At 35.2% G+C, this 23,555-nt stretch overlaps 1 protein-coding gene across 1 annotated transcript; it reads right to left on the bottom strand.

Annotated features, from left to right (window-relative positions):
- Positions 1-831: 831 nt before the first annotated feature.
- Positions 832-22,042, bottom strand: ALX1 (ALX homeobox 1). Its single transcript, XM_036867181.1, has 4 exons — positions 21,596-22,042; positions 18,460-18,767; positions 15,326-15,454; positions 832-1,462 (listed from the first exon to the last, which is right to left on the bottom strand). Exons 1-4 carry the CDS (start codon positions 21,819-21,821, stop codon positions 1,142-1,144), a joined length of 984 nt encoding a protein of 327 aa, XP_036723076.1. The 5' UTR covers positions 21,822-22,042; the 3' UTR covers positions 832-1,141.
- Positions 22,043-23,555: the final 1,513 nt, after the last annotated feature.

Genomic DNA, 23,555 nt, shown 5'->3' with positions numbered 1-23,555 from the left:
TCATCTGAAAAAGCCTGGAATGTGACAGGGGAAAGGGAGGAGAAGTAAATCAAAGGGGTTAGCAATTTTCCAGATGCAATGTATTTTTCTTCTCTTCTTTTCCACCAGAAATTTTAGAGAGCCTTCTGACATTTTAATTCCCTGTGCAAAACCACAGTAGCAAAAACTGCTTAGAGCTTCTATGTCAAAAAACAAACACACACACGTGCACTTGCACATACTCATGAAATAAATACAGATTCCAACTGCTGCTCCTTTAACTGAAAATATTTCTTTGAGTGTATTTATTAGATGTTTGTGTGTACAGTTTAATTGACAATTTTAGTTTAAAAGCAACAGCGGGTTTTGTAACTTTCATTTTCTCTTGTGTGTGATAATTAATTGCTGAGTCCGTGCTGGCTTTTTCATTAAAAAGATGGCACTTATACAAACTGTTCTTGTGACTGTATTTTAAATCACACCAGGATATTTCAGTTATCACCTTTAGCCACATGGTTTCAGGAAACGATGCCCGAATATTTCATGCAAATGCTGGTCATTTCCGAAGAGTCCTTTTTTCACGGAGTGGAAATTCACCAAAACACGTAGAGGTAAAAAAATCTTCAAGGCCTGTAGATAAATTCTCAGCAACAGAGGATATACCCATTGTGTCTTGGAGCCGGAGAGGGAGAAATGGCCGTTAACTCCCCCAAACACCCTGCTTCAATATTTACCTGACAGCTTTGGTATCTTGACATTTTCCCCAGTGCATTTCCTCCTTTTTCAGGTATTATTTTACAAGGGATTTCTTGTTATACAGAACTAACATAAATCAATCTATAACAGAGGAATTTGTTTAATACATTTATTCTTTTCAGAAGCTGCATGATCATATTTCATTGACTCGTACAATAGAAAAAAAATCTTACTACTAAAACAGAGTTTGTGGAGACGGATGCATGGTAAACCTATTTAGTCTTTTCAGAGGTTCATTCTTAGATTTTAATGTTAAATAATAACAACTATTCATTTAAGCTGGTCTCACTGTATATCTTGACCTTTAGCAATTCCACACACAGCAGCTTATTGTGGTATCCTTTAAATATGAGAAATAAGAATGTTTTACTTTGCCATTAAGAGAAAAAGAAAAGAGTACTGTATGTTACATGGCCCATGAAATATTGGCAGTGTGCTCCTTGGCTTTCATTCGAAGGACTGCGATACTGGAGGACCTCCTTTCAAACTCTGGCTTTGTTTCAAATGCATGTCCATTGGTAGCCCCGGTAAGAAGAGAGTCAGTGAAAAAATTGTTGAGGGGCACGTGGCTGAACTGGTTCTGGTGGTTTGAAAACCCTGTGTAACTGGAATCTGTCCGAGGCGAGTGAGAGTAAGGTGTCATACAGGAGGAAGTGTCACGTGGTAACATGCATGAAGTGACCACAGAACCACCACTCGCATTTCCTGCCCACAAATTGTTCTGAATCTGGAATATATAAAACAACAAATATTACATTTACGCGTTCTCACTTTTGTTCCCTTACTTTTGTGAAACTGTATTGACGAAGTTTTGTTAGCTGTTCATTGTTTGCTCCTATTGGGTGGTCTGTAATTTCATTCTGAGTACATCAAGCAATTACTGAAAAATAATTATTTGAAAGATTCTTCTAGATTGTTATACTGGAATGGATCACCAAAACCCACATATTTGACCACATAAAATACTCTCAAAACATGTCAATCTCTTGAGTATTCTTTTTATAGTCATGATTTTTAAAATGAAATCTGGAAGATTTAGTCATGATTCCTGACCAATTCATGTGCTTAGAAAAGTGGTTAAAAATATGGTTTTAAGTTTAAATATAGTTTTCATCTTTCTAAACAAAATTACACAATTGCATTTGTTTTTTTAAATTCCACATCTGGACTCTTGGTGTGGTAGTTTGTGCTGGAAAACAATGCTGATACGAGGCTGTTTTTTCTTTAGAGATACTTTTGATCAAACTCATTTTGGAAAATGTTCACTGTTTCATTGTTTTTCATTTCCTATAGTCTTGAATCATAGCTCTGTGAAAAGGACAATTATACACATATTTTAAACATTTTATTCTATGATTTATATATGATATAGTGAGGTTGCAGCAGAAGTATGACATGTAGAACAGATTTAGAATTCTAAAACTTGACTATTACCCAATAACGAAAGCACAGTTGAGAAAAATATGCAAGTATTAGCAAAAATATCATATGAATATAAATAAAGTACTAGATAACATCTTATATAAGATTGAAAACTGGGTTATCATTTGTGCCCAAGAAATTCACATCTCATCTTATTAAATCTCTACAGGAAACATTTCAGTGCAATATTATCAGCAAATACAAATTTCTCTAAAGTTACTAGCATGTAAAAGAAACATTAAGTAGAATTTGTATACTATGAATTTTAAATAGGAGGTATCTTAGACTAGATATTTAAACAAGGGCAAAAAAAAAAGTGATCACATGCATGACTGAGAAGCACAGAGAAAATCCTGATAAACGGCAGGAGCTGGGAAAAAAGAAGGAAAATGTTGCTTGGTATAGCATGGCAGAGAGATGCAGTCTTAGAAAAAGAAATTTTAAAATTATATGCCTTTTACAGTATTATTACAATAGACTTAGACTATAACACAACAACAGTATATATGTTTATCCCATCTGACTTTCTTTTCTTTTTTAAAATCATAATTAGAATGCAATCATCAATTATTTCAACACATATACAAGAACTGTTTTCTCATATTTATTTTTACATAGAAATTTCAGTCTGCTACATATAGCCTCTGGTATAGTCTTACAACACCCAAGCTGAAGCCATACTTTTTAAGACAACTTATTTTCAATTAATAGCCAAAAATATGTTGATGAATCTTCTAGATTACACTGTAGAGATGTTACTCTGTCACTTAGAAAGGACCACAACCAGTTTTAAACTGAACAACAAATATTATCCCTTAAGTGGTGCTTCAGTGGTTGGCAAGATGCTCATTTTAGTATTGTTTTTAAAATAGTTCTTTATATAAATATTTTCTAAGCTGCTTTAAATATGTCAAATCTGTGAGAGATCTTTATAGACATCTATCTAGCTATCTAGCTAGCTGTCCATCACGATTTACATACATTATCAATCCTTAAATCATCATGGGCTATGCTGTTTTAATTTTGGTTCATTCTAGTATATGTATCCCACTTTAGCCAAAATATGATGATTGGTGCCAGTGACTGCTGAGTTATGTATCTCAAACCAACAGGAGGGGCTGTTAATGTCATTAGTCTGTCAAACTAGCTCTTCTAACTTGATCTGGGTGATTTTCCTCTGACATTCAATCGAACATTGTGCTACACTGCAAAAACCACAGTCATATGTCTGACAAAAGGGCTTTCAGGAAATGAAAGTGAACTTGTTTGCTTACTTTTGAAAAAATAAATGCAAGGCAAGATAGTGGTGGAGAAAGATTATTTATATTTTATGTTTGTTAAAGGATCCCGCAACTTATACACAGTGTTGCTAGAATTTATTATTAAAATCATCTACTTGTATTCCAAATGCATAGAAATATATTTAACAACTCAGTCAAAAAGAAAAAATAAGGAGAGTAAAAGCAAGGAAGGAAATCTACGAATTTAAATTTAAAATATTTTTCCCCTGAAAGAATTAACAGTAATCTATGTATAAAATGAAAAGAAATTCTCCACTTTCCATGACATGAGCAAATATTGTTATTTTGATCAAAACTTCTTACCTGAACATGATCAAGCAAGTTAAATGCATTACTTTTCATGAAATACATCATATAGAAATGTCTTCTGAACAGACAGATTAATAGAGCAATTTACAAACAGCAATACTTTAGTTGGACTTGAGGGGATACCCAAATATTCTCATGGGTAGTGATGCTGTCACATGTTTTTACTGCTATGCCCTGTTTCCATGATCTCTATCACCCCTCTCTTCCCAGCCTTTCTTTGATTTTCAAATTTCTGGCATGTTTTCATTAGACTTTGGGGATCTAGTTGGTTTCTATATTAAAGTTAGATGCAAATCATAAAAAATAATATCCCCAGTGAACTGAGGTTTTGCTTCCTCTGAAGCATTCCCTCTGGATGTTTAAAACGTTTGATGATGACGTTCAAGATCACGCTCATGATAGCTAACAGTTATCAATTAATTACCATGTGTCAAGCATTATGTTAAAAGCATGATGAAGACTTCTAATCGTTTTGACATCGGAAAAGGTATGTGCTTTTACTATCCCCATTTCGTAAAAGGTAAAACTATAGAACAAAGAGTTTAAGAATCTCACCCAAGATGGCATAACTCCAATGGTAGAGGTCAAATCTGAACCCAAGAAATCTTAATAAATGCTACAATGACATAAAAACTAGTCTTATGAGTTGAAATTGTTATTTACTTATTAATAACCCTAAGTTTTTGGTTGTTCATAGACTCCACTTTCTGAAAGCAAAATTCCCAATGATCACTCACAACTGTTTTCTCATCCCCAGGCCTGACACAGTATATGAAAAACCCTTTATACACATTTATTAAACAATGGAAAAATCTCTAAGAATATGAAATTTGCACTGATCCATCTTGCAGATGTAATCAAAGCTTTATGGACAATTTATGCTAATATATCTAAAATTTTTTTCATGATTTGAATGCTAGAATCACCATACTACACAATCTTAACAGAAATCATGAAAATTACAAAGCTAGACCCTGTTGACTATATTTCCCTAGGCAGTTTTTTGGGTTTTTTTTTTTTCTGTTAAACACTTATTATCCACCACAGATGCATCTTCCTGGAGATTCTGATTCATTAAGCAGGGGGTGTGGCTAAGGGGATTTGTACGAAAATAATGGCAATGATAATACCCACAAGCAATTCTTAAAATCACCTAGGATCAGGAAACGCTATTGAAGTCCAGCTTCTTTCCAAATGCAAAAACCCCTTGTACATTTTCAATTATGTTCAATTCCTGTGATAAGAAGCTCACCCTGTTTAAAAAAACATTCCATTCCCTTTTGGAGAGCTCTGTAAAAAAGTGAGTGTTATCTTTCTCTATCTATCTCTTCTATGTCTGTCCCTTAAAATGATACAGAATAAGTAGCATCCTTCTTACATGGGAAAACCTTCAAATATCATCAGGCGATTATTATACAATCACAAGTCTCCTTCCTCTAAGGATTCCTCATATGACATGATTTCCAGATGGTATCATTCCAGTCACGTTCCTCTGGATATGCTAGAGGTTGTCAACACCCTTCACCCTTATTAACATCCAGCACTGACAACAGAATATAATCTAGATGTTGTCTGATCACCGTAGGGATAACCCAGCAGGTATCATCTTTGTTCTAGATCATCTACTTCTGTTAATATTTGAAGGCGATATTTGATTAAACAACAAAGTCGTTTGAGCTTGTGGTTTAATAAATCTACTGCTGTCCAAGTGGGCTCATTCTATGTCTCCTCCATCCCTCCACCAATCCTATTCTTGTAAGTGATCATTTTAAAACGATGTGCTAGAATCGACACATATTGTCTAAAACTGCGTATATATTTGTCAACAGAGAAGTCATACAAAAATCTTACTCTCTGACTTATTAAAAATACTGTATTTGCTGTTAAATTTTGGAATGAAAGAATGCACTTTTTTCTAAATAAGATCACTACTTTTCTTTTTTAGACTAGTTTTGGACTAGTTCACTGACACCAAATAATTTTTTTGTAGGTTTCTAACTGTATAATATTCAAGGGCTTTACAACCAGGAACAGCATTACTGAATAATGTCCACATCCTTTTTTCATGAGTGCTTAAAAAAAAAAGAAAAACGAGAAAAGAAAAAAGACTGCTTGCCTTTACATTTTTTCTTCTTTGTTGTGTTTAAAAGGAGTGGATAATCTAAAAATATTCCATGTTTTAATGCGGTTCACAGCATTTTTTAAAGTTCTGATGGTATGTTCAAAGCACTGTCCAGGGAACTTAGCCAACAACCTCCCATTAGCATGAATGGAAGTTCAGCTGACTTAGAACTCTCCACTTTGAACGTTTGCCCCTTAATGTTTTTCTAATCAAGTAAAAACTTAATTATTCCATAACTTTGAATTTTGGAGGAAAGTTGATTTTTTCGTCTCTTTCCAAACTGAAATCAAATTCATTTAACATTCACTTTCCTTTCAAGGAATTAAAAGCAATGGCTAGGAAGGAGAGGGGTGATATATAAGTATACACATATATATTAAGAGTTCTTCACTGTGGATCTATATATGTCATGAATTGAATAGGGTAAATCATGGATATTAAATTATAAATCTCATCTACCTTCACCATGGAAACTTGATACAGACATATTCTTTATATAACCAAAACTGTAAAGAAAATTTTAGTATGCTAAATCTGGTGTATATTTCTAATATATTTGCTGATTTCACTGTAGTGGAGAATTTTTCATACTTTTAAAAAACCTTTTAATGTAAGTTTATTAGTCTTTCCCTTAGTTGTAAAGTAGCACGATGTGTAAAAAAAAGCAAATAGTTTCCTGATTTATATACTCTATATCCTACTGTTGGTGGTATTTATTGAGACACTAGCCAATGGAATTTAATCTGGATTTAATAGAAATACTGAAAAATGTGAGAATATATGAGTAATAACTGTTCCTTAATTTTAAAGCATCTCTAAAACCAACTAAATATTTTTCTACTAAAATAAGTTTATTTAACTTTACTCCTCTACATATACACTGCTTCTACCAGCCACCAATATCTACATGTACACACATACATAGACACACATACACACCATGATACACATATTATCCTATCCTCACACTACCATCACATCACAGCCCCAACACTTCCCTGTGGGAGTTAAAAGGTTGCTTTAAAAAGACAGAGATCAGGGATTCACAAAGAGGTATTTGTGATGATGTTATAGCAATAGCTTCTTTGCATTAAAATCTGAAAGTTGACTTTGGTTTTTCCTGTTTGACAGAATGTTTACATTTATTGACTACTCTGAATATTATTCAATACTTACTATATATATTTATTACCACATTATCACTATATAATTTAATTTACCTGATTTTTTATATGGTCTCTTTTAAAAATGAAAACATCACTGTTTACAAAAGCAGTTCAATTTTTTAAGAGACCATTACATTCTTTATTAGCATATCTGTTCCTTTAAAATTTAGAGGGATAAAATATTAATAAGAATCATATGCTTAGTAACTTGCAGATATTTTTAGCTGTTGTCTAAACTTAGGGTCCCATTAACTTTTCTAGTAACTACATCAGTAAGCTGCTGGCAGGGAGAAGGGGTATAAGTGTTTTTCTAAATAGTGAATTTGCTACCAGTGAATAACACACACTGAGACCTTGTGCATCTGGAAAAAAAAAATCCCAACTTGAATTAATTACGCAGTGAAAAGATCAATCTGAGCAAGTTTAGGTACTACCTGAGATAGAAATGAGGGTATGTTTTCATCAGTGCCCTCTTATTAGGTGGAATTGTAATGAAAAAAATTTAAGATAATATATAAATACTAAGATTTGGGGTGAATCAATTTACATTTCAAAAATTCCCAAAATATATGTTTTCAACACATAGTACTATTAAGTTGAAGGGATTAGAAATTATTTATTCATCAGAAAAGGATCACATGTTAAGTATTCATTGCTACTTTGAGTTCTTAAATTAAATTTCATCTTAGAAATGTATACAGGGATTTGAAACGAGAAAGAGTGCCTTTTCTGTTAAAAAAAAATCACTATTAGATGTAATAGTCATATGAGATTAATGAACTAATGAGAAGAAAATTGCTATACAGAAAAAATAAAAGTATATATCTCATTAGTGCAAAAATTAAAAGCACTAAGTCTCATAAGAAATGTTAATGTCTGAAAATTTTAAGAATGATACCATATAAAGGTGTTTAAATTTTGTATTATTCAAATAATATTTGAAATATGCTCCAAGTCAAAGACAGAGGAAGCATTAAGAACATTTCTCGTTTCCTTTAGTGTTGAATGTGTCCTCAAATTTTGTATTAATTGTGATCATTTTTAAAAAAAGATTCATAGGAAATCTCACCCTACATGCCTTAAAATGAAACCTTTCAAATCAACTCACTTAAGGAGAGAATAAAATCATAGCACTTAGCATTTGCTATTTTTTAAATAATTATCCAGCAACAATTATCATATGAAGTATTTTCCAATTATTTGTCACCTTATTTTTCATGTATTTTAATACATGCATGGTAACTATTGCTGATTCATTTTTAATGACAATTCATCTATTAAAAAAATTTACAATTATAAGAAACAAAAATTATAATATAAATTAAGTTTTCTTTGTGAATTATTAACTTAAAATGTAAATCAAATATGCAAACACTTGAAGTATTTACACAGTATATTTTTAATTTTAGAGAGTCCCACATGGTGTCATGTACGAGCTTTGAATTTATTCTTAAAATCCCGAGTAAAGTTATCAATTATATTCATCTTGTATTTGTGTTAACTATAATTTGAATTTTATTTTTGTGATTTTTTAATTCAACTGTGCGTTTGCACAAAAATTTATTTCTATTTAATGCTCCATAATTTAGAATAAAAAAGAAAACCCATAGACACATGTGGCTTAATAAATATGGCACACATAAAATTCTGGATTAAAATATATCCTGAGGTTCACACTAACAATAATGGTTTGAACTGTAGGTTTTAATCCACAAGTCTGTTCTCATAGACTTCTCAGACTTTGATGCTTAATTTCCCCCCTGGTTCTTCTCTATTCTCCTATAAGGTAGTTTTTATATGTATGAGGAACATTGGCACTTCTCAATAATTTATTTTCATATTTATTACTTATTTTGGTAACCTACTCAATTTATTGATTTACTCTTTCCTCTTAAAATATAAAATATGTATGACCAATTCAGTTAAATACAATGCTTTAACAGTGGTCACTTATTAAAAGCAAAAAAAAAAAAAAAACCAGCTAAGTTATTACGACTATGTAAAGTCTTTAAATCACATTAAATTTGAATATTACATTAAAAAAATAAATATATTTTCATAGTCAACAACATGAATGCACTTTACTTCTTCTGAAGGATATTCTTTACCTCTTTAAAGTATCTGTACTTTCAACAAAATAAAAGAATTATTCACTGTCTGTGTCTAGCTGCACCTTTACCTGATACTAACAAAATCTACCTCCTACTACACATAACTTAGTTTTAACATACACACATATGTGAAATAGTCTTTATATGTGTTTATATAAAATATATATGCATATATTTAATTAAATTAGCAACTTTATCCATTGTAAAAATTATATTAATTTGAATAAATTATGTCCTTCTATAATATTAAATATTTGTGCTTACAATCAGTGAGAAATTGTACAATATCACTATGACCTGCTGACCTGATGGTGTTAACATTTTTGTCCCTCCATTCATCATGAGGGAAGTTTTATTGTATCACAATACATGACCATCTTATTGGTTGTTTGACAGATATGAGACTATTCATTACACAATGATCAAGTATAGCTATATTATTAACATTTTTTAAAGATCTTGGGATCTTTGTTTACTTCAAATATCTGGGGAAAAAACAGAAATAATAGTGATAAAAATGTGATACTTTTTCTAAAGGTAAAGACTGCTCCAGAAAACAAACAAACAAAAAAAAAAAAACCTGCTCCAGATACCTTTAAATCACTAAACCACGGTGGTAAAGGAAACAAGTTTCATATTCCCTATTTAGCTTAAGCAAAGGTAAACTTTAAGATTAGGACAGATACTTGTGAGAGAAGAAAGTAGGGTGAACAATATCTTCAACTCACTATTTTACAGAAACTTTAACATTTCCTTTGAAAAGTTATATAATAACAATGTTTGAAATAGATTTGTTAAACTAGAAATACAACTTTCATCTGCTTTTTAAAATTACTCCAGTTACTACAAATTATCTATAACTTGAATCCAACTCTTGGTATGTTCAAAATCCAAATGGCATATATTTATAAAGTCATCAATTAAACAACAGAAAGCAAAAATACTGCATGGGTCCTTTAGTGCATTTGGAATATATAGATTTAATTATGATTCTCAATATATACTAAGTAAAACCTCATTGAAAATTTTGGTGGGAAAAACCTTCAACCCTTTTTTCAAAATTTTTGATGAAAATATTTTCTTCATGAGAAAATAATTTTGGTGGATTAAGAATATACTCAAATTTTCCTAAAGCTACCATATTTGTTCATCCTAATCTAAAGAAGAAAGCGTATTTAACTGAATTTGATCTTTCTCTAGATCCCCAAATAGTAAATATACTCACAGATTGGATGAGCTTAAATGCTACAACATAAGGGAAAATTCAAACCACTTAGCTACCTCTCTACTGCAGAAAAAAATTAATAATGACTAATGACTATCATAGAACCATGACTATTTATTGAGCACTCATTATGTACTAGGCAATATCCTAAGAACTCTGCATAAACTATTTTGTTTAATCCTCACGAATAACATATGAACTTGTATCACCATTTTATAAATGAAGAGAAACATTCCTAGAGGTTAATTCATTTGCCAAAGGTCTAAAAATCTATAAAGTGGCAGAGCCAGGATTTGAATCCACAACTCCCTAATTGTGCAGCCCACAGTCATACATTAGTCCATGGCCCATCCCAAATCCCAGGATTTAGCTGCACAGACTGTTTAGAAATCACTTTAATCCTCTCCATAACAGAAAAAGTATCATCATCATCATCATCATCATCATCACCATCATCATCATCACCATCTACACTACTAAGACCACCAACTCTAACACCACCAATACCTCAATTTTACAAATAAAGACTCTGAAGATCAAGGAAGTCCTGAGACTTATCCAAAGTTACTCAGCTAGTAAATGATAAAGTTAATGTACTTTTAATCCAAACTAAACCTAGTGGCATGAAATTAGCTCTTCTTTTAAGAATGAAGGTTGCTATAATCTTCTAGAAAATGTTTATAACTTAACAGAAAATATTTTATTCACTAAAATTATTTTTAAAATGCTTTGGTTTTGATAAATTAGAAACAAGTTAGAATCTTATGTTGATAGATACGTGCTTGCTTCTTAAACTCAAGGACAAAATTATGTAGGTCTCGAATTGGTTTGGTTTGCTGGGTCTAGTTTGCATCAAGAAGTGTTTGCAGAATTTGTAATATCTAGTTTGTAATCTGTCCACAAAGCAGGAGATTTTGTCTGGATCATTTGTATAAACTCTGTGCCTAAAACAATACCTGGCATATTTGTTTGATAAAATGCAAATAACTCTGCAAGAAAAACAAATTAAGCTGAAAGGGGTCTACAAAATCTTCTAGTCTATTCTTTTCAAAGAGGAAAAGTTAATTGCTTAAGACCACAGAGCTGGTTAATATCAGAGATTCAGAAACCATCTGTTTTATTAAAAATAGACTAGTTTTTGTTTTATAATGTAATCCTGAATACTGAGGTGAACCAGTACTTTTTTTCACATCTATTCAGTGGATACATAATTTGCTGAATACTGTGGTGATACAAACGTGAATAAGAACTGAATCATCTTTTAAATACTTTACATCCTAAATGTGTGGGAGACATTTTACACAATCCACCACAATGTCAATGAGAAAGTGATGTGCTGATTGAGGGAAAATTGAGAGGAGGCTTCATGAAAGAATATCTTAAACAGTCTAAGAAGTATCTACATTTTTTAAATGTTTTACTATTTTACAAATTTTAAAAATGAAAGCATTTTTCCTTACCAAAGTAATGTGATGTTTTAGGGTCAAAATTGTACTATTTCAACACTTAGTGTTGGATTAGGGAGAATCCAACATAATGTTGCATAAAAAGCCTGGGACTCCTGAACTCAAGAAACTTGGGCTCAAATTCAATGAGTTAATGGCTATAAGAAGGAAGCCTGGCTTAAAATAAGCCCTCAACTGGTAGTTACTATTTTTACTGTTACAGCTGTTGTTACTATAGTGTAATGAAGACCAGTGGAAACAAAGTATTTAGAACATTTTAGAAAATATTAATTACTATTCACAAATAAACATTATATGTTATATACAGATACCTTTATGCTAGGTAAGATTATGATACACAGGCTTATTATTATGAGCAGGCTTAAGGAGATCATTTCGTAAACAATTTCTGGTTTTGATGTATTTCTGTGTATGCTTTTGTTTCCTTGCCAAATTGCTAATTCTTTATTTCTGTCCTGCCGCCAACATTTTCTAGTTCCAACATTTTGTAATTAATAATTTTTTTTCTGTAATTAGTAACAGTAACCAAATTCAGTGTCTTACTGCATTGAGTTGGTTAGGCTCTATTTCAGTTCCTATTTTTCCCATTATAAACTTCTATTTTTAAGCCACATGATAAAAAAAAAAAAGTTTCCTTAGGCTGAGTCTTGAGAGACATGATTTTTGCATAATTATTTTTTTTCAAACAAACTAAAAAATGTCAACCATATATTCTTAAGTCAAAATGGAATTTTCCCCTGACTTTATCCAATACCTACAGTGGGGAGTGGGAGATGCTTGATTTCAGAATTTTTGGTAACCAAACATTAAATGACTTACCAATACAGAAAAGTAGTGTGGACTCACCAGTATTGATTTTTATCATTGTTAATGAATTGCACTGTCAAAATAAGTTCAACATATGATCTCTGCATTCCCACACTTAAATTATGAGGTGGTGTAACCAATGTATATAAGTTATGGAGAAGCCACAAGAAGAATTAGTGCAAAATTCTGTTATCTGTGAGGGGAATTTTTTTAAATTTATCCTTTGTTGGCGTGAAAAAGACTATCAAATGTATAATTTGATTTTACCATTTCCTTTCCTGCCTGAGCTACTAGGTGACCTCATTCTGCTAATCGTTAATGTCACAAGCTATGAGGCACAATAACATAGTAGCAAGATAATTTTAGGAAAAAAGGGTGACTAGTTATATTGTTATATTAAGCTTTTATATAGAGCTTGATTGGTCCAGGCACTATTCTACACATTTTGTGGTATACTAAGAAGAAAGGGGGGTTAGAGATAAGGCAACCAAAAGCAAGGAGCAGAAAAGTGGCAAATAGAAATGGTAGCAAGGAAAGGAGTGAATATTGAAATAATAAGGTGAAAAAAAGATACATCACAGTCAAGTGTTGTGGGACATATCAGTAAGACTGTTTAAAGTCCATTTGAAAAGAGTTCATAATTTGTGACTTTATTATTTCTAAAGTCACCAACAGTCAAGTAGTTCAAAATTATATGCACTATATGCCATCCCCGTTATTTTTTTAATTGTGATTTCACTGGTTGTGAGAACATCCTCTGCTCCCCTGAACTAAACTGCAATTTGAATAATGCAACTTAAGCCTTATGCTCCTTTGGTATTAGTTAATCATTCAATCATTCAAACATATTCACTGGGAGAGACAGTCTATTGTGGGAGTTAGGATCTTGCCCTTGAGAGCTAGATTGGCTCTGCTCAAATCTGGGTTCACTACCACTAATGAAAGTGAGTAAATACCTCACCTCTCTGTGCCTCAGTTTCCTCATAAGAAAAATGGGAATAATCAATAATACTTACTGCATAAGGTTGTTGTAAGGATTAAATGAGTTAACATACGTAGCCTAGTTAGAACAGTGCCTGACAGTAAGGGCTATAGTCGTGTTAACAGCTAGGAAAATAGCAGTGCCTGATCTCATGGTGCTTACAGCCTAGAGGACAAACATCCTCACAGCACTCTGTTTAGAACTCAACTAGGACACTCAAAATATTTGGTGAATAAAATTTCATTAGCCCTGTGATGTTAAGTAACCAGGAGTATATACATGCTTTTAAAATAGGAGAAAATATAAAGGAGCTACTTTCAGATAAAATTTTTAAAGTGAAAGAAACAAGATTCTTCTTAAGGTAGGTATGAGCATTTATTCAAAAGGTACCCATAATGTTGGTCTTCTAGCAAACTGCAGTGGCAAGGCTTAGCTGTAACGGTCTTTTATAGACTACCCTGTAAGGAATCACTTGTGTGATCACAGACCAATTTTTTTTTTACCTCATCTGGGTCTGGTTTCCTGACTTCTAAAATGAAGGAATTGAACTAGGTGATCTCTAAGGCTCTTGTTTGCATATAATATTACATTAATAAATTTGGTGGATTTATCTGGAGGAATGAAGGTCTCAAAATAGGTTTTTAAAAAATCATGAAATGCCCAAGAACACAAAGATAGCATGAAATTAAAGGACTGAATTCATGCTCACAGGGTATGAATTTACAGTTAAAGAAAACAAATACCCTTAAGTTTAGGGCTGAGATGATTTGTTTACTGGACTATCAAGGTATTCTACCAGCATATATGTTACATATTTGTTTTCAAAGTAGTCTCTTACAATGCACATCATTAAACAATAAGGAATGAAATAACAGATGGTTTAAAAGTTCCTTATAATACACACATCCTTTATCACGTATCAAATACAATTTTGAATATTATAATTCAGTATTAGGAAAAAGTAATACCCAATTAGAAAGACAAAATTTATTTATGTGAATTACAAAGTATGAAAAAAAACCCTCTCTAAATTAAAAGGAAAAATTAGAGGAAAATGAATTTCTAAATATTCTTTGAAATGAGATGAGAGCTCCCATTATAAAAGAAGTCTTTCTTAACATGATACATTGAAAAAATTATGTCCAGTACTAATTCTATATATGTTTTATGTCACAAAGGGCTAAATGTTTCCTTGAAACAACGAGCAAACTCAAAGCTGAAAAGACAACATAGTTTTAAGTGGAACTTAAAACTGAAAAAAAGATGGTTTTCAGTGAAACTGAAGGTGTCACAGGTCACATGTGACACCAGGTTATGGTATGGTTCATGAAACAACAGCCACAGAGATAGCATGCCAAGCAATGCTTTATGTATTTTAAAAGTTAACAAAGGGAGTGAGTAATTAAAAGACATACTACTGAATGATGCTTCTTAAGTTGTTTCAATGTATACCAAAGAAGAGACCCTGAAATATTTTTACATGAATGGCTCTAGAAAAATAAATTAAAATAAATAAATAAATATTTTAGTAAAATAAAAATCTAACAAACATGGAAAAATTCTTTTGGAGATTAAAATTTTCATTCTTGGCTATTAGATATAATAAAGCTTATACTAGCCCTTTTAAGAATATACAAACCACACCTATGCCTCTCAGTGTTCTGTGCAGTTTACCATACCTGTGGATAGCTGTCAGTCCTTGGCAAAACTGATATGTCATAGGTGGCAGCAAAATGGCTTTTAGCTTGCTGGATTTGGCCATAACGTTCTCTTTTTCTCCACTTGGCCCTTCGATTTTGAAACCAAACCTAATTTTTTAAAAAAGTAGAATTTTAGGTAAGGAATAGTTGATAATGCAAATATGATGTTCAAAGACTTCAAATTAGAAAGGTAAACCAGGCCAACATAATTACTAAAAAGGGAATTTTTTTATATTAGAAAAGGATCCACAAATTTTACTTTCTATTTTACCCTGACAAGTGCCATGTCCATGAGGCAATATAATTTAATACAAAGAGACAAGACATTTTCAAAAATTTATTTAATATGTCTGAGCCTCTGTTTTTTCATTTACAGAAAATAAAAAAGAATTAGATTATATGACCGTGAAGATTCCTTATATCTCCAAATTATCACAGATAATAATCCCTCTCTCAGAGAATGCTGCAAGCCTGGAAGACATTCATAACTTTTTAGTTTGGGGCTATGTATATAACATTAACCCAGCCAATCTATAACCAAATTAATATCTGGGTCTGTCAAAACAATTGGCTCTTCTGGGTTGTACCCAGACTTAGAAAAACTTAGAAAAATGTAAACATAAAGATTATATCTAAAACATATGGCATCAGCAGAAATATCATGATTATTTAGAAACAAAAACCATTAGGATTATATATTATATTGATTATGATAAAGACTTAGGGTAAAATGGTATCACCTGAAGCTGAACTATGGTTTTAAAATATACAAATTGTTTATTATGTAAATGACACCACTTATTTATTTTCTCTTATAGAAAATGCTCATAAAATCTTCAAAATCATTTATCCAATTTAAAAGACTTACGGGCAATATAAATCAAAAAAGAAACAGGGCAGATATAATCAAGTGTCAAGAAAGCCTGTGAGTTAGTACGGCCTCTACAGGGTCACTAAACTGCCTTCCAAATCTCTCTAATTAATCGCATAGATGAAATATCCATTATAACACCTATCTTCCTCAGAGGGTTAAATATTAACTAATTCACACTTGTAGCTTTGCAGAATCATCATTTTAATATTTTAAGGTATTAAAGCTCTCTTTAATACAGTTCTCTATATAGAAAATTATATTCAATATGTATAATTTGATATTCAATATGTAAAATTTACATAAGCAGCTTTCAGGAAGCTCTTTACAGAACTATATTCAGAATATAAAATATTTAGGAAAGAAGCTGGAAATGAAGTATAAAAATGCAAATTGTAAAAAGCCTTTCATTAAAATTTATTTGAAATTTTTACTCTTTTTCATATTCAATTCTAACCTTTCATATCTTTACCTTCACACTTATGGAGACATACTAATACTCAGTTTGGTGCGTAAGCATGTATTGCAAATTTAAGATGGCACTTTGAAGAGTTTTCAGCAATTAAAAGAAAACAAAGACAGCTACCTGTTCAGATGGTTTCTTAGAACACTGCTGGGAAGTGTGTATTATCCACTATATTCAGGGCTTAAGACAACATCAACAACAAAACAAAACAGAACACACTTTCTTGCTCTCTCCGCAGCAGGAGCATACTGAGGGAATTTAGTAATGAGGGCTTTTTTACTGAGAAAAAGACTTGACAATCTCCTTAAAATGGGTGCCAATTACCACTCTGATGTGAAAAGCAGAAAAGAGAACCATCTGAGTAAATTAGGTTCAGGCTGGCTCTCTGTGCATGTTCTTAGACAAAAATTAATCAGAACTTGGTGAAATGATAAGGGGAAAACATGCTTTGTGCACAGCTGATCACTGTGTGTGTGTAAATACATTTTTCTATGGTTACAAGTATAACTAATTTACATATATGAACACAAGACCAAGAAACACACATGTGGGGGGTTTGTGTTAACACTTGACAGTTCTAAAATTCTTCCTTAGTGTTGACTTTCTATACATTTACTTCCTGAACTAAGATAAAGTAACCATTTGTCTCCACAAACTAAAGCAAAAATCTGCTGCTTGGTATTCCTGCACCACCAGATGTTGTCTTTACTGATGTATAAGGGCCTTACAATGGCTCAATCTTCAGAAGGAATACTATTACTCCACTCAGAATAAAATTTTTATTTATTTCTCTATTCTAGTAGTTTATGGGAATTGCAAAATTCAAATTATTTTATTTGGAGTAGTAAAAACACACACAAAGAAAAAGGTTATTCTTCTGAATTATTGTTACTTAGGGACTAATATAGTTTAGAATATCAAGGCTAGTAAAAATAAAATACACTTAGGAGGTAGAATTTTACCCAATATTTAAAAATGTTTTTCAAATTATTAAGAAATTTAGTATATTGAATCATCCAATTTGATAATTTGAATACAACATATAGATATAATTTAACTGAATTTATATATTTAAAAATTACTTTAAGATTATTATTCCTATTGCCTCTGCAAAAATCATATAAGTTATCTAGATTTGAAAAATTATAACGGAATGGCATGTACTGGCAATTCCTGGGGCTAGAAAACTGTAGATGAGCTATATGATCTTTCTTTAATTATGCATAGTGAAAATAGTTTATGGTATACATAACAACTGGGAGTTTGTGAGATTGTTTCATTTTTCCTTGTTTTATTATAACCCCAACCTCAGTAAAATTATAGACTTATGGACCACTATACAAATCAGTTACCAATATAGGGTATATAACCCAAAAAGAACTTCAACGGCTGATAAAATAGAAAAATAAAATACATGGATTACTAGATTGGATAGCTATGACTGGTTTTTTGTCCTTTAAAAATCACTTTTTGAAATCAGAGATTTGTTATCATATTCTGTTCTTTTAAAATAATCATTAGTTTTTATGCCTATGTAATAATTCAAGTGTTCTTTTCTTTTATACTTGCGTGTGAGTTGTCAAATCCTTTGCAAGTAGAAAGTAACTTTAGTAGACTTACATGCTACACTTACATACTACACTGTTCTGTATCTTCAGTAGGAGAATCAGTTTCTTCCTTTGTAGTAAAACACAACTATGGATCAAACACTATCCCCCCCTCCAACTACTCCACCCTCCAAACACACACACACTCAAGCCTTCATCTGGCTCCTACCTGGACCCTGGCCTCAGTCAGCTCAGTCCTCAGAGCAAGCTGTTCTCTGACGTATACATCCGGGTAATGGGTTTTCTGAAAGACCTTTTCCAGCTCCTCCAGCTGCAAGCTGGTAAAGGTGGTTCGGTGTCTCCGTTTCTTACTGCTGGATACGTTGCTGTCACATTTATCCCCAAGTTCATCCAGTTCTCCCTTCTCTGGCATCCCTTTCACGGGAGACATCCGGAGACTGTTACAGTTGTCCATAGCTCTATTTAGTTCGGTGTGAAGAGGCTGCTGTCCTTCTACTTTAGTGATCCCATAGTTCACTGTACCCAAAGGGGGAAAACAACAGTTCTCAGGATTGCAAAACATATGGATGAAGGACTTAAGCTGAAGTAATTTAGAGCATCAGGGAAGCGGTCCATTATGATTTATTGTGCCAGTATTAATTTGATCATCACATTATTAATTCACTTTGGGCAGGTTTAGAATCATCTAAAAATGTGTACATGGAACTCATATAATTTGTCAAAACACACAGTTCTATTTTCCAGGATTAACGTAATGTTTATGCACATAATTTATAATCAAATTAGTCAAATTAAAAGACGCTGTAGTTTTAAAAAAATCTAAGTGAGCGTAATTTATGAAAGGTGAGCCAAATTTAATATGTCTTATTTATTCACAGCAGACAAAAGTAAGCTACTTACATGGCTCAAAAAAGATATTTCAATTTTAAATACTATCTGTAAACCAAAATCCAAACTCTTTTCAAAAGTTATGTTTCTCCTCCACACAAAACCTATGGACTATAGATTTAAGATATGGTATTGTTTCCTACTATATTTCCAATATTTCAACTGTATATCATGTCTGCATTTAAATTTTGTATTTCAAAAAGCAACCTACTAAGTTAAAAAATGAATTTTCCATCAGTTTCTGTGTGTGTTTCCTACAGAAAATAATAAGACTTAGGTAGACTTCTTTAGCTTAAAAACTCATTTGCAGTTCTTTCTAAATTTGTCAAATTTACGCCTAACTCACGAAACATGTTTTAAGACAGAAAGCTTTGCTCTTCCCTCTAGTAAAGCACAGAAATTAAAACATCTATTAAAAGATTACAAAGGATGTCACCTGGCATTCTGTTTAGGGGTGCTTTAATTTTAGTGATTTCCTCCAGATTTGAGTGCATGCTTGCAGTATGATATAAAACGAAAATGCATCATATGGTGCCACACACACACACACAAATGTAATGGAGGCACATAATGCAACGGGAAGCATTTTTCTTAAGTCAGCCCTGCCACAACAATGATTTCCAATGAATTGTTACACTTTTTTCGTTTTTGTCTATTTTAAAATTCTCTCATGATGTATTTTTACAACTGCTTTAATCATTAAACAAATGTACTGAACTCTAGTACCTAGGTAACTTAAATACGGAAGAATATTTAGGCAAAAAAAGATGTGATGTAAAACTAAACAGAAAGAAGAGCCTGGACATGAACAAACAATACGGTTTTGTCTCCGCGGGCAGAGTTAAATGGGGAACTGCGGCAATTAGGGATGGGGGAGGGGAAGCAGGCGTGAGGGTAAGGGCATCTCAGGAGAAAGACAGGAACTTTCCTAAATTTAGCGGACTCCTTGTTGCCTACATCTATCTTACTTAATACTTTCCTACTAAAATCCATCCTAATAGTATGATGTTCTTTAAAAACTTGATAAAGTATCAAAAATCACCTATTTCTCTTCTTATTTTTGGAATCCCGACAATTTAAATAAAAATTATGATTGAGTCGTATCCAGCTGTCAACAGAGGACATTTCAGAACCATTTTTAAAAAATCCTGTCCATAGAAATAACTTTATGTATATCTCTGTAAATTCCAAAATAAAAATATTGCAATGTGAAATACAGCCGGAAAACCAAAACTTCAGTGTATTAAAATAAAAATTTTTTGCGTCTTCCTAAATAAATGACTGAGATTTAACTGATTTTCTCTATTGTTTGCGCCTTTATTTCTTATTTAACCTTGCAGGTCAAAAGTAACTTGCAACGTTGAACAAAGTAAGTAAAATATACGAGGTCGTTTTTTAAGCTTATTGCGTACTAGGTATTTAGAAAAGGAGCTTCTATGAGCCGGTGCCTTGCCAGATTTTGAACTACCATTAGAATAGGGGGCGGCAGGCTTGCTGTAAATATTTCACACTTAATTCGTTTGTTATTTTAAAACAACCCGCTCCTTACAGCTTAACTGTGGAATATATACAATGATAAGAAAAAGTCCTCTTGGAATTGTAAACTTGCTTTAGCTGTCGCGATCTAAAAAAATAGGTTTGTATTGGGTTACAAGATAGAAAAGATAGATGGTTTGTTTTGATAACATTTTGACTTTGAGATACTTGGCCATCCAAAGTTAAAGATTTCATCCAGAAGCATTCCGAAAGTCTTCTTAGGTGACTTCTACGTGGAGTCAGAAAAATAGACAATGCAGAATTCGGGAGTGAGTGATTATATTGAAGATTCTTTGCCCGAAGCTATTTAAAGTGGTTTGGCGTTTAACAAAAATGTATGTTGTTGTATCGCAAACCCAAAGAAGTAGAAATTACAGATCCCCACAAACTAATCTAGTAACCCTCTAACTTCACAAAGGAAAATATCGTTGCGTCTTGAAAAGTAAAAAACATTTTTCACCTAAGTTTTCTTATTCGTGACGGTAGTGACGTCCTCTAACGAGCTGTGATGGATTTCAGCTCCTCCTGCCTGGGCAGCGCGGCGGGCTCGCAGAGGAAGCGCGCTGTCTTGACTCAATTACGCTCTATTTAGCGCCCTATCAGTTTACGCCGGGGTCCTGACAGAGGGACTCCAGGACCCGTGGAGGACAGCGAAAGGAGAACAGCGCGGAGGCAACCGGGTGCGGGTTCCTTCCTCGGCTCCCCCCGAAGTCTGTAGCAGCCAAAACTCCGCTTCCTAAAATAAGCACCGTTCCACTGCCTTCCTCCGCCCTCCAGCTCTCTCGCTCCCCCTCCCTCCCTCCCTTCCTTCCTTTTTTCCTTCCTTCTTCCTTCCCTCCCTCCCTCCCTGCCCCGACCACTCCCCGCACCCCGGATTTGCGGGTGGGCTTCCGCGACTCCGGCTGGAGCAGGGGACTCACCGCTGCCGTCCTGACAGGGCGAGGTCCTCTCCAGGCGCACGTGATGCTCGGCGCGGGGCAGGGGCCCGAAGGCCTGCACGCATTTGCCCGCCGACGCTTTGCTGTAAAAGGACTCATTGTCCAGCGTCTCCATAACGTGCTCCAACGCGCCTCCTGCGCCCATGTAAAAGTTACTGTTTTTACTCGGTGGGCTCTTGAGGGCAAACTTCTCGCTCAGAAACTCCATAATCCTGGAAAGCTGTCTCGGAGCTACTGGAGATCGGAGGCTGGAGCGCGCTGGGGGAGGGAGCGAGGGGGCGGGAGGAGGGAGGGCCAGAGAGGAGCGAAGGGGAAGCAGGCGCTGCGGCGCGGGGAGCTGCCCGGCTCCGAGCCCTTTAAGACGTCCCGGCTGGAAAGGGGGCACCCGAAGTTGCTTTTATATCTTGAAACTCAGCTGGGCTCCTCGGGCAACCTCCCAGTTCTAATGAATATGAAAATAGGCAGGCGACTAACTCCACCCCGGACTCCCCTCCGCCCCCACCCCACCCCCATCTTCCCCCACTTACCCGGGCAGGGCGCGTCCAGGCCTAGGTTAGACAGACAGCTCCATTTCAGACAAATGCCAGCAGGGATGAGGCCACGACACCCAGAAACATTGCCGCCGCGACAGTGGACTGGCATTTCGGAAGAGCTCGGTGAGATCGCAAAGCAGTTAACCCTCCACTCCCCGCTCTCCGCGCCCTCCCGGGCCGCCCGCCCGGCACCCGGTCCCCACCCCACCCCCACGCCGGCCACTCACTACCAGAAAGATTTAGAGGCGTCTTACCAACTTGAAAGGAAGTACTGCTCTAAAGGGCTTTTACTTCATCCGTAAACCGTTTCTGTGGAAGATCCACATTAATCCGAAGCCCAAGAAGCCGGGTACGTTGGCAGCTATGAACTGGGATGGCCGTGGTAGAGGGGCCGCTTCTCCTTGCAATCCCGAGGAGCTCGGCGTCCGGGGGCTCTCGGCGCTCACGAACTCGTGGCCTTTTCTTTCTTTCTGGAATGCGGTGGCGCGTGGATGTGGTGGCAGTGGGAGAGGAAAGCCGAGCAAGAGGCACTGAAAACATTATACCGATACCAACCTGATTTCCCCACCCTTCTTCCACCCCTCCCCTTGGTCCACGATTTTATCATTAGATCCAGATTATTTTAAGAAACCCCGATCGGAAAAGTACCTCCTAAGGGCCCTTAGTGTAGGCCAGAGAGAGAGGTTCGTTACACAAAGGGTTTATGAACGAGGAAGGCCTTCAGGGTGGTTTTCAAAAGATTATTATTTTACTCTTAAATAGTCGCGGTCGAGTTTGAAAAGCGCGTTCGGGGAGCGACGGGCGCGCGCGGAGCTGGGCCCGGACCTCGGTTCCAGCCCGAGGGGATGGTGGGGGGCTGGGGAGCTGGCCGCTCCCTGAGGGCAGGCAGCACTGCGGAGCTGAAAGCCCCTCTGGGAGGCTTCGGGACTGCCTTTGGTTTCGGAGGAGCCCGCCGCGTCGGAGGGAAAAGCATTCAGCGCCTTGGGCAAGGAAAGGCCGCCATTAGCAACAGGCCTCTTAAACTGGCAAATTGGGTGAAAACGCCCACAAGTTGGGGACTAAGGGTTGCGCCCTCCAAGGGAGGCCTCTACCCGACGGCCTTTCTCGCACAGGCCCTCGCAGCGCCCGTCGCGTCTCCCCAGGACAGCCGGGTGGCCACCCCGCGGCCTTGGGCACGCGGGGCAGCCCCGACTCCGGGGCGGCGAGGCCAAGCCCAGTTCTGGCGAGCCTCCGGATGGGCTCGGGAATTTGCACTTTCTTCGGGGTCTTGGCCGACCTAGGACTCACTGGGAGACCCTCTTCGAGGCCAGCATGGGCCGCAGCCGGGGAAGAATCATGGAGCGCTGCGCACCTCAGAGCGGCGCTTCAGCAGTGCCCCAGAAGCGGCGCCGGTCCTAAACCCAGATCCG

Source organism: Balaenoptera musculus, chromosome 10, assembly GCF_009873245.2.
Source record: "Balaenoptera musculus isolate JJ_BM4_2016_0621 chromosome 10, mBalMus1.pri.v3, whole genome shotgun sequence".
NCBI lineage: Eukaryota > Metazoa > Chordata > Mammalia > Artiodactyla > Balaenopteridae > Balaenoptera > Balaenoptera musculus.
The sequence above is the reverse complement of the archived record's forward strand: the minus strand, read 5'-3'. Positions and strand labels throughout refer to the sequence as shown.